General features: G+C 37.5%; 1 protein-coding gene across 1 annotated transcript; it reads right to left on the bottom strand.

The window, feature by feature from the left end:
- Window positions 1-1,402: 1,402 nt before the first annotated feature.
- Window positions 1,403-9,115, bottom strand: LOC117314689. Its single transcript, XM_033868776.1, has 3 exons — window positions 8,642-9,115; window positions 4,408-4,502; window positions 1,403-2,067 (listed from the first exon to the last, which is right to left on the bottom strand). Exon 3 carries the CDS (start codon window positions 2,052-2,054, stop codon window positions 1,452-1,454), a length of 603 nt encoding a protein of 200 aa, XP_033724667.1. The 5' UTR covers window positions 2,055-2,067; window positions 4,408-4,502; window positions 8,642-9,115; the 3' UTR covers window positions 1,403-1,451.
- Between the last annotated feature and the right edge of the window lie 4,109 nt (window positions 9,116-13,224).

Below are 13,224 nucleotides of genomic sequence, written 5' to 3'. Positions count from 1 at the left end.
TTTTATATTTGAAGTTATTTATGGTTATTTTTCAGAATTCTGGATCTTTCCAAAATTTCAGACGTATGTTCTTCTTTGTCACCGCTTATGTACCAGTATTTTAGATTTTGTAACGGAACAGAAGTCAAATATATAGTAATTATTGTAATGTTATTGAGTTTCATAATCTTAGACCATTTTCTACGATTTTTACCAATAACACAGATTAAAAAAAAAGTTTTTGACAGAAGTGGACCCCTACTGATGACTTCGCTTCAACAAAGTTTGGAAAATAATTGAACAATTGTTTCTTAAATGAGATAAGTAACTGCTAAAGTTCGTCCGTGGTCCGTTTATGTGACAGGGTGGGACGTAACGGTGTGATGTGTGGCATTTCAGTCTGATTACACTATAATAACGCTCATTATCGACCTATCATCCATTTATGCCGTTTTCTTAGGATTTCATTTTTGTGTGAAGAAATAACAACCCCAAACAAACAATTCATAAGTTTTTTTACTCACACGTATGACGTCACACGTATGTTACAGCTGACTTACAATTAAATATCCAAGCACATATACAGCAAAACTAAAGTACAATGTAATACTAAGTTATGCGAAAACGTTTGTGTACATTTTCCCACGAAAACCACCCTCATTCAAAATATAGTTACAATTTAAATGGAGCATACGGCTTTATAATGGGATGATAAAGTAAGGTCATACATCACCTCATGAAAAACTACGTCACATTACAGTGACCTGTAGTCCCACTCATAGCACTAATTTTCGAATACAGTACTAATATCGCGTTCATGATTGAGGGTACTGTTAATCACTTAGTTTTCGCGAATACATTACTTGGCGAACATGGCCCTTCAAAAATATTCGCGAATACAAAAAATGTAGTTGATTTCGCGAATGCTGATCTAGAAATGACTTTAAGTTCGCGTATGATGAGATATAGGAGTCGCGGACTCTGCAAAACACTGATGACGATTATAGATAGCTTTGCCGCATGGAAATGTGTCATTTTCATACAAATAATTTAAAGATTTAAATTCATGTTTGACTATACTTGCTTATTAACGCGAAAATAAATCCCTCGCGAAACATAAGTAATTAACAGTACGCATATCGTAATCTACAGCTGAAACATTTTTAGTTACATGTACCTTCCAACACCTGGAGGGCTGGAAAAACCGAAACCCTCAACTCCCAGCTTCAGAAAAATAACAAATTACATGAATTAAAAGTGTAACTTGTTCGAAGGGAAATTAATCGCATGAGAGATTTTAGACCTATTACACATATAATATGTAATTTAATATCCTGGCAAGAATTCGAGAAAAAAAGAAATATATAATATGACAGTAAATCTATTTCATCTAAGATGTATATGCAGATTTTGAAATGAAGCCGGATTACGTTTTTTTTTTTTTTTTTTACTATAATGGGTTTCAGGTGTCATTAGCGGTTATTGCTACATGTACTATAGTTGAATCTGGCGATTTTAATTTCTTTTTTATTGTTCAGCCTGTTATGAATTTCATCCTGAAAGGCGTCATCCGATAAATTTCTGTCCAACAGTTGATTTTGTTCTGCGCACTCCTCCTTAAGCACCTTTTGTAATATCCTCTGAACCTTTTTGGGATCCTGTTGGTACATTTTACGGTCAATTTCCGGTTGAAACCACTTCCGGTCCAGTCCGGAGTAATATGCCCTTGTTTCAAGCTTTAACTGTCTTGCCGTTTTAGGTGTAACGGGCCTGATTCTATACCTAAAGTTGAATCCTTTTTCCATCGTTTTGAATTTTTTGACGGTATAATCTTTGGACAAAACCTGTTGGAATCCCGTCATGTTTTTCAAAGAAGCTTCAGTTCGAGCCATGACACGTGACCGCAGGTTGTCATTAACGCGCTGATTTCTTACAATACTTCTTTGAATTCTCTCCATTTTTTCAGCTTCCTTTTCATTCAGACGCTTGGCACGCGCCTCAAATTTCATGGACGCTTCCAAAAGGTCGCCAAGGCTATGACCTTTGCTACTAAGAGATCGCGAAGCATTCTTCATTTGGATGCTTCTCCTGAAATATATATAAAACAATGGTTTAACAAAAACAACGGAAAATACCAACACGTACATTGATGAAAACGTAATGCTTCCTCAAAATGGTTAAAACGAAGGCAAATTACGAAAAAAAAATACAAATGGAGCCCATTGAAAAGAAAGAGAATAAGGTTTTTCGTTACTTCTGCTTCATCAACTTCACTCGCCATATAAATATATGTCAAATCCTGGTTCAGTCATATTCTATAAGTGAGAATCACATGTAGTGAGTTGGAAAATTGGAACTGCTATGCATATCAACAATTATCCCGCACGCCAGACTTTATATTACACAAGGAAAGTGATCATATTGTCCATCCATACAACTTTCATGTGATCTTCATCAACTATCAGCAACAAAGTTAATAGTCCTTGTAAATTTTGTTACAGGCATCTCCATAAGCTTAATAAGCTTTCAGCGATGCCAATTCAGTACTTCAGCGATAATTAGTTATTTGCTCTGTACCGTAATTAGTTTAACCATGTCGGAAGTGGTTCCGTCATAGGTGATTGTTTGTTTGTTTGTTTGTTTTTGTTTAACGTCCTATTAACAGCCAGGGTCATTTAAGGACGTGCCAGGTTTTGGAGGTGGAGGAAAGCCGGAGTACCCGGAGAAAAACCACCGGTCTACGGTCAGTACCTGGCTACTGCCCCACGTAGGTTTCGAACTCGTAACCAGAGGTGGAGGGCTGGTGTTAAAGTGTCGGGAAACCTTAACCACTCGGCCACCGCGGCCCCTCCCGTCATAGGTGAAACCCGTCCGAAAACAAACCGTTTGTGTTAATATGACGTAAAACGAAACAAGGAAACACCTCAAAGAAACTAAAAACAGAGTCAACACGAAATCCGTAACGACATGTGAAGTAGAGATTATTATTCAAATACTGAGAAAACGATTTATATAAATCAGTAGATATACCTTGTAGTCACTGCGCATGCTCTTGCTTATGTTTGAAGCACCGATACATGTTAAAACTGTAGTGAATGTAACATGTAGTCAATCCCATAGGCCTAGCTTTGCGTGTGAGGATCGATTTTACCTAATGTTTTAAATGATCGTTGTTTACACAGTATAAACTGGTATCGATAACCTTTTGTAAATTATTAACGGGTGTTATGGTTAGTAATTTCGTGTTCGATTCTAACAGGAAGTTTGTAGACTAGTTTGTCAACAATGCTACATTTAATGGCCAGGATAAAGTCAATATATGAACCGAACATTGGCTTTAATTTCCCTTTGACATGAACCTTTTTGAAAGATTTTTGTTTTTGTGTATTTCACAGCCAGTCGACAATATGTCAGATGAAAACATTTAAAACTCTTACCTTGTCATAGAAGAGGTAATTTATTTTATATTTACTCTTAAACACTTGGTATTGATTAAACTAGGAAAATGTATATACACACAAACATGTATCTATTGATTTGTGATAAACATTTCTCTCCGCCCGAGTTAAATACCACTTGATCATGTTTATCGATTTTTAAAAATTTGTGAATAAAATATCAGATTTATAATAAAATATAAGATATAACAGAATGAAGTATTCAAATATTTTTTTATTATATTCTGATAATTCTAATTACCGAGCCTCGACGGAAATAAGGAATACCTTTACACATATATTAATAATATTATATACAGTATATATTTGTGACAATAGAAATTATTGTAGACGCAGTGATATAAGTATAGAGAGGCTTCTTTGAAACATGTTTTAAAAAACTTTTTTAAAAATATTAAAAAAAACAAAACAAAAACAAAAACACTTCGAGATTTCCCGAGTATTCGAAAAAACAAGAAAGAAATATGTTTTAACTACTGAACAAGCGCTAAGTTTAGTTCAACAGCAAACAATTACTATTTTTCAGTAGCAGTTTTTGACATTTCCAACCATTTTATTGGTGCAAGGACGTCAAACCTCGATAAAATGTAATCAATCAAACAATGCATAATCAGGTCTGTCCAAGAACAAGGGACACAAAATATTAACACCTGTATATCAAAATTGTCATCGTTCGATAAGATAGAGACACAAATTAATTAAACTACTCCACGCAGCTGTTTCGTCCTTCTGAGACTCGTCAGTGATTCCACGAATAATGAGGCTATAGGTAACACAGGGCGACCCTTCTTTACACATTCTCTCTATTAAACATTATTTCGTTGATGTTGTTATAAATCATCCGATTATTATGAGAATATTATTACACACTATGGTTTAATATGCAAAAAAAAGTATGACATTTTCAGAGAATTTAACAATTTTAGCAGTTAAACCATCAAATGAACACCATAAACATATATATACTTACAATAACACTTTAAACCATGGAGATCCGGTTACAGTGGCCTCCTGTGACACGGTACCCCCGCCCTCCCGGCAGTATCACAGCGTCCTGGACTGGGCCTACAAAGAATGTATATAAATCATTTTTACCCTTGACCTGGTCCGCCGGTAATGAAATACCTCACAGCCAAATGACATTCGATATCGTCTATGTTAAAGGGACTTCACCACGGGAAAATGATACTGTATCTTTAAAGGGATAACATCTGGTTTACGGAATATGGTGAAAGTTAATTTGGAATTACGAATTCATTAATACAGCCTAGTTTGGATGTCGGTATTCATTTTTTTTTTTTTTTTTTGGCAGAATATGAATTTGATGTAAACTTATTAATCGATTTCATTGCATGCTGTAAATGACGGAAGTTATACGTCATCATGTGACGGGGTCAATGGGTATTATTGATTTATTTACACAAAAACTTTAAAATGTTTAGCAATGCGTTTAAAACAAACCAACAAACAAACAAACAAACAAAAAGAAAAAAGAAGAAGAAAATACCGACATTATAACGAAATCGTGATTTTAACTCAAAATCGATCAAACAAGTCAGCCAACAGAGCAAGGTACACGTACATGTATGTTTGTGTCCGGTATTTTAACGGAATGCTAACAAATATGTATTCCTATCTTTGAAAGCTGAGGATAGTGATGTATTTTTCTTGTTTTTATGAAAATCATTTTTTTTGCTTTATCTTAATTTGATTTCTGACTTGTTGAATTTACTTTATTTTCGAAAATTTAAAATTTGTCATGATTTCTCTTCAACTTTATGAGATAAATTCAATTAAGTAGACTGTTTCTAAAACCTCAGAAAATTTATTCATTGATATTTATTCATTTAATTAATTAATTTGTTCGTTTATCTCTACTTTAGGTCAAACCTCTGTAACTTAACTTCTTTAACAATCCGATGTAAATATATTAGCGGATGTTTTAAAAATATTTTGCGAAAATAAATTCACCACTTAAATGCCCCTTTCTGCAGCACTTGATATTTTTTGCAACGGAAGGTAAGCGTACACCGACGTTATTTCCTTCAAGTTTTCATATTTCAAAAAAAAAAAACAAAAACAAAAACAAAAACGAAACATTGCAGTGTCTTTGGATGGAAAGAACATTTGAAGAACCTTAAAACTAATAATCAGGATTTATATTAATTGTAACCATAACGCCATGATTGACATGCCAGGACAAACTAATTTATACTGTATAGGTTAAGCTAACAATACTTAAACAACAGAATTACGTCTATCATCAAAGTTCCATAAAATGGGATTTCAGGGATCGGTGTCAGCTCATACCGTATCACAAGCCATATAGCTTTCTAATATAAACGTCTGTATTAAATTCATCGCCTCCACAGAATGATATAGTGTATCAATCCAGGTATAATATACATATCAACATTCGCTATCGATAACATACCTTAGCATTTAATATAGCTCATGAAAAATCTGATATTACAGATATAGGGGTTGAACGGTGTTTTTATTGCGTTTACGGTGGTATGAACGCAATGGGATACAGACATATTCAATATAGCGCGTTTATACTAATTTTAACGCAGTCAGAGTTTACTAAGCTGAAGAAGGGAGAGATGTAAATATGATAATATGAACAGGTAACTTAAGGGATTCTAAGAACATTATCCGTCGAATCTAGACATTATTATACCATTTAAGCAATTTTAAGAACATAATTTCTCAGGTAGTAGTAGTAGGAATTCTCAACGGTGCAGACTATCTATTGGCAGTTTGACAACCGAAGACATAAATCGTCAGAATCATCATCTTAGATTCCGAATTGATCGCATTGAATAAGACTTTAAATTCGAGTCTTTTAAAAAAAAAAAAAAAAAAAATTGAGTCTTTTTTTCAGCATGTAAGAACACAGCTCATTACACATCGAAGGGAATCAACCGAAAGCAGCATTGGATAGAAATTTATTTACTGTGAAATCAGAATCAATGAAGATTTCTCATCGTGCCGTATCTACAGAGATGTATGAGTTTTATTAGGAGCCATCCAGGTAGTTTATCACAGGGTCCTGACGTGTTCCATACATCACATGTATCAAACATTAATAACTTAAAGCGACTCTAGCTGTACAAATCTCTGTTGGAAAATAAAATCAGGCTAAATCTTAATATACACATGTATATCATAAAACTAAGGCTTTCCCATAATTAAAAGATTAAAAAAACTTTTTTTTTGTAAAAACCTAAATCAGTGCCAAACAATGATATTATAATCCGGTAGGCCCTACAAGACGCGGACTCGTCTACTGCAATCACGTGACTCTACTCGGCTTTTTCGTGTAGCATTGTTTACAAACACCAACTTCGGTAAAGACCGTTTAAAAACTCGTAAGCATAATTTAATTTATAGAACATATTTACGGTGTAGGCTCGTGTATCGCTAAATCTCAATTGTAACGCTTCATCCACATTTTGACATTTTTTCTACTTTTTTTTTTTTTTAGCTTTCTGAAATGCCTACTAGTTATCAACACTTTCAGCCCTTATCATTACTGATAAATCCTAGAAGGACGAATCAGCTGTAAGATGGGCCATTTCCCCTCTACTGCATCTAAACTCAATGTACCAATATCTATAGCCCGATTTTCCTCTAGCCTGTACACCAGACATAGTATCAGGGCCAGAGGAAACTCGGGCTACACCAGACATGGTGTCAGGGCCAGAGGAAACTGGGGCTACGCCAGACATGATGTCAAGACCAGAGGAAACTCGGTCTAGACAAGACATGGTATCATGGCCGGAGGAGACTCGGGCTACACCAGACACGGTAGCAGGGCCAGAGGAAACTTGGGTTACACCAGATGGTATCAGGGCCGGAAGAAACTCGGGCTACACCTGACATGGTATCAGGACTGGAAGAAACTCGGGCTACACCAGACACGGTAGCAGGGCCAGAGGAAACTTGGGCTACACCAGACATGGTGTCGGGACCAGAGGAAACTCGTGCTACACCAGACATGGTGTCAGGACCAGAGGAAACTCGGGCTACACCAGATACGGTATCAGGGCCGGAGGAGACTCGGGCTACACCAGACATGGCGTCGGGCCCAGAGGAAACTCGGGCTACACCAGACACAGTATCAGGACCAGAGGAAACTCGGGCTACACCAGACACGGTATCAGGGCCAGAGGAAACTCGGGCTACACCAGACATGGTGTCGGGACCAGAGGAAACTCGTGCTACACCAGACATGGTGTCAGGACCAGAGGAAACTCGGGCTACACCAGATACGGTATCAGGGCCGGAGGAGACTCGGGCTACACCAGACATGGCGTCGGGCCCAGAGGAAACTCGGGCTACACCAGACACGGTATCAGGACCAGAGGAAACTCGGGCTACACCAGACACGGTATCAAGGCCAGAGGAAACTCGGGCTACACCAGATACGGTATCAAGGCCGGAGAAGACTCGGGCTACACCAGACATGGCGTCAGGGCCAGAGGAAACTCGGGCTACACCAGACATTGTAGCAGGGCCAGAGGAAACTCGGGCTACACCAGACATGGTATCAGGGCCGGAGGAAACTCGGGCTACACCAAATACGTTATCAGGGCCAGAGGAAACTCGGGCTACACCAGATACGGTATCAGGGCCGGAGGAGACTCGGGCTACACCAGACATGGCGTCAGGGCCAGAGGAAACTCGGGCTACACCAGACACGGTATCAGGACCAGAGGAAACTCGGGCTACACCAGACACGTTATCAGGGCCATAGGAAACTCGGGCTACACCAGATACGGTATCAGGGCCAGAGGAAACTCGGGCTACACCAGATACGGTATCAGGGTCAGAGGAAACTCGGGCTACACCAGACATGGTGTCAGGGCCAGAGGAAACTCAGGCTTTACCAGACATGGCGTCAGGGTCAGAGGAAACTCGGGCTACACCAGACATGGTGTCAGGGCCAGAGGAAACTCAGGCTATACCAGACATGGTATCAGGGCTGGAGGAAACTCGGGCTACAATGTCTAGCACGTCATTTGTATACTCTTTTAAAGACCAAATTCCCCAATAATCCACCAATGATAATTTCATATATACTGTAAGTTTAATTCAATATCAGATACCATAATGTCTTCTTCAGTCAATATTTCAAATCCAATTAAGTTACAATAGAATACATTACCATCATTTAAAACATTTTTAACTGGACTTACCTGTTCCATCGAACCTTATTATTCAGTAATCCTTTAGAAGTATCTATCCAACAAAACAATATTCCTTGGGCCAGCCGTCAAATCGCAAATCTTCCTGTGTGAGTTGTGTAATAATTACTCTGGTCCTGTCCAAGTTTTCGTTCAACAACTAGATGTATGACTTCATCGATGATCTTGCGTCCCAAATATATCTGCCGATATCTACATATATACGATGATAAAAACATCAGGTTTAAAGCCCAATACGAGATGTTTAAATTACGACATGTTCGGGTTCTATTTGATCTGATTCGGTGTGACAATATTGATATACATGACTTTACCTGGAGTCCCGTTCTATGTACACTTAGAGTGGGTGTATTCTATAAACATCTTTAGGGAGACTCAATAACGCCGGTGTGTATAGGGGACAGCATAATGCATTCCTTTTCAACAATTCTATTTACAAATACAATATTGGTACGAGCTGTACTTTTAAATTTGCCGAAACGAAATTCCAATATCAGTGATCCATGACTTGTATACACGCAAGGGACTGCGGTGGCCGAGTGGTTAAGGTGTCCCGACACTTTATCACTAGCCCTCCACCTCTGGGTTGCGAGTTCGAAACCTACGTGGGGCAGTTGCCAGGAACTTGACCGTAGGCCGGTGGTTTTTCTCCGGGTACTTCGGCTTTCCTCCACCTCCAAAACCTGGCACGTCCTTAAATGTAGGACGTTAAACAAACAAAACAAACCAAACCAAACCAAACCAAAATATACACGCATTCCCCAATCGACAGATTCTATAAATAGATCACATGCACCATTAAATTCCTTGTTAATATTATGTGTTATCACGTGCCCCACGTAGGTTTCGAACTCGTAACCCAGAGGTGGAGGGCTAGTGGTAAAGTTTCAGGACGCCTTAACCACTCGGCCACCGCAGTCCCTTGCGTGTATACAAGTCATGGATCACTGATATTGGAAATTCGTTTTGAAATGGACCGGGAATCGTCAAAATTAATATCCAAACATCTACTTTGTTGTCGGATCGCATTTCCAATATCCTTGCACCGATATGCCATTTGTTAGTGAACCAGTAAATGTACACAACCTTCATAAAAAACGCTGTTGTAGGTTTGGATTTTTCATATATCAAGTTTCCAAGATAAAAGTTAGTTATGTAATAATTTGCCGAGTTAAAATGTTATTAAATAAATTTCCTTATCAAGTTTCTAAGATAAAAAAGGAATACTTCGATGAAAAGTCATGTATACCTTGGATGTACTTCATAATTATGTTCCTGAAGGTACAGATGGGGTTATGACCCATGCGAGCTGTATCCTTGTCATTTGTTGCGTTAGTGCCCATGTTGCCCCCCCCCCCCCCCACACACACACCTACCCCCACCCAATAAGTACAAGCGTTTGTATCTACATTGTTGAATGCCCCCCCCCCCCCCACTTCCCCTCCCATACCATACAAACAAGCTTTTTTTCGTTTTTCCTTGCCATCCTTTTTTTTTGTTGCGTTAGTATCCATAGTGTTGAATGTGTTTCGTTTTTCCTTGTCATCCTTTTTATTTGTTGCGTTAGTATCCATAGTGTTGAATGTCCCCCTTGCATACACACAAGTGTTTTTTCCGTTTTTCCTTGTCATCCTTTTTATTTGTTGCCTTAGTGCCAATGGTGTCGAAGGTTGAACCTCATAGGAACAAGCTTTTTTACTTTGTCATCTTTTCTTTTTTTTGTGTTAGTGACCATGGTGTCGAGGGTTGACCCCAACATAAGAACAAGTTGCCTTCCTTGTCAACTTTTTATTTGTTGCGTTAGTGCCAATGGTGTTCGTGGTAGATCCTCTCTTCGACATTAATTTTCCACTCCACCTCAACACACAGATTCTTCTGTATGAAATTGGCATTATTTCCTTATCATATTATGTATATTACGCATTACAGTTTTCGATATCATGATATTAGCTGCACTGAAATTTTAACGGACTGACACTTTTAATCTTGCCCAAATAATTATACAAGTAACTTTGCATAATGTTGTAACTTCTATTTTCCAGATTACGCAAGAATTAACAGAATATTACACGTACACATGTGTGTACAAGACTGTGCATGGAACGCCATCACTGTCACAACGGTTTCATATTTTCATTGTATTAATGTATCAAGTAGTAATAAGGATTAATGAAAGATACCTTGCTCACACTGAGCATTGGATTTGCTACTTCCTACATTTATACCGCTAGGATGAAGAAAACGTTCACCTAGCCTAAGCTATCAAGGTGACCTATAATCTGTACGTTTTCACTACAGTCTGAGCTATCAAGGTGACCTATACTCTCCACATTCACAATATTATACGATTTCTTCATTAAATGATTTGATATTGTCATTATATTATATGTTACTGCTATGTGATATTATTTTTTTATCATTGTGTTGTAAAATATCATTGATATGTGGTATGGTTTCACGAATACATTATTTGGTTTCATAATTATTTGATTCGCTTTTACCAATTTGCTTAAATTTTAGTCTTATTTTATTTACTTTCAAAATTATATCATATTTTTTACATTATATGATACAATATAGTGTAATAGTTATATCATTTAGTTTCAAAATTATATCATATACTGTATACATTGTATGATATAGTGAAATCGTTACATAATTTAGTTTCAAATTTAAATCATATTTTTGTACATTGCATGATATAGTGTAAACGTGATACGTGACAGTTTCCCGCTTGACTCCAGCTTCAGTATCAATAGACTGATACTGTCAAAGCACTCGTAAGTTATTCTTGGACAGCCATTTTATGGCCTTTTTTCATCAGTCAGTGCCTATGTCGCTGTGAAATACAGTTGTTGTATTTGTGTTGCTTATCCTATTGGGTTATGTAGAAGAGAACAATAAAATGATACTGTCATCAAACTCTTATGTTATTCTTGGACATTCATTTTATGGCCTTTATTCATCAGTCAGTGCCTATGTCGCTGTGAAATACAGTTGTTGTATTTGTGTTGCTTATCCTATTGGGTTATGTAGAAGAGAACAATAGAATGATACTGTCAACGCACTCTTAAGTTATTCTTCGACATTCATTTTATGGCCTTACACAATGTTATAAATGTTCCGCAAGAGCTATTTTAATGTTAATATCACAGAGTTAAACAATGCGATAGACTAGAATTCGCATACGTAATTGGTTTTTGACAACATAATCTACAAATTACAACATAGACAGTAGCATATGTACTCGTGCTACATGTTGACGTACCAGTTGCTGGTGATATAATTTGACTGGACGAGATGTCCTGTTACAGTGTCCAGAACAATAGAGTATACTAATATTAAAACGAAACCGTAAAATAACTCAAAACCGACATACGAGTGCAACAACAATAGGAAAATACTTTAAAAATAAACAACCCGTAATTATAATTCATAGTCGATAAAACGATGGCAGACTACAAACAAAAATAAACATTTTTTCATGAGAAGTCCCGGAGTTGAAACGTTCAACACTTGTCGTTTTACTACTTATTGATATACGTATATATGAATTATTTATTAGATTTATATAAAATAAACATATGGTACGCAGATAGCATGTCTATATTGAAATTTTAGTGAATCGGGATGCTGCTTTAGCATTATATTTTCCGATTTATAATGTTTGTTTGACGTCCTATCTAATCAAAAAGTCATATTTGGACGGGCTAATAAAACAAAGGAGGCATCGATAGTCAGGGTCAAAAGAGGACGGGTGTCTTAGGGAGCACAAACAGGTGTCGAGAGGAGGGGGGTGTCGAGGGGACACCAACTGACATGGTCATATGAGGACGAGTGTCGAGGGGGACATAAACAGACAGGGTCATATGAGGACGAGTGTCGAGGGGGGACATAAACAGACAGGGTTATATGAGGACGGATATCTAGGGGGACATAAACAGACAGGGTTATATGAGGACGGGTGTCGAAGGGGCATCAGCAGTCAGGGTCATAATTATGAGGACGTGTGTCGAGGGGGACACCAACAGCAAGGGTCATATGGGGACGTGTGTCGAAGGAACACCAACAGTCAAGGTCATATGAGTACGGGTTCGGTTATTTGTAGAATGAATACAGCATTAAGTTAATAAATGAAAGCTTAACGCATTTTTACATAGAACTGTCTTATCCTTCTCAAAAGAACAGCAATGAAGGGCGAAATGAAGAATTCGAAATGGTTTACGCGTAGTGATTTATTACTGGGTAAATCAAATTGACACTGGTCGAAATACAATTGATGAAAGACAGACATACCTGACTATTATGGACTTTCTTCTGCAGTTAGAAAATAAACGTACGGATACTTTAGACTCCTGGAACTGGTAAAGGTACATACATTAAGGGCACTTACTCATCATTGGCTATTTTTCTGGTTCAGTACATCTACCGATAGACCTGTCATCAAAACTCAGTGAAGCGTGTATTGAAGATAATTTAGACACGGATGAGTGATTAGCTTTTTCTGGTCTGTTATTGTTATTACTTAACACAATAATCGTGAGCCGAACTATCATTCCGGAATTTAGTATTTC

Source organism: Pecten maximus, chromosome 16 (genome assembly GCF_902652985.1).
Source record: "Pecten maximus chromosome 16, xPecMax1.1, whole genome shotgun sequence".
NCBI lineage: Eukaryota > Metazoa > Mollusca > Bivalvia > Pectinida > Pectinidae > Pecten > Pecten maximus.
Note: the sequence above shows the minus strand (reverse complement) of the source record. Positions and strands in the feature narration are given on the sequence as shown.

What these genes read in the sequence shown, in the direction of transcription:
- LOC117314689 (XM_033868776.1), bottom strand. Translation starts at nt 2,054, where the DNA reads ATGAAGAATGCTTCGCGATCTCTTAGTAGCAAAGGTCATAGCCTTGGC.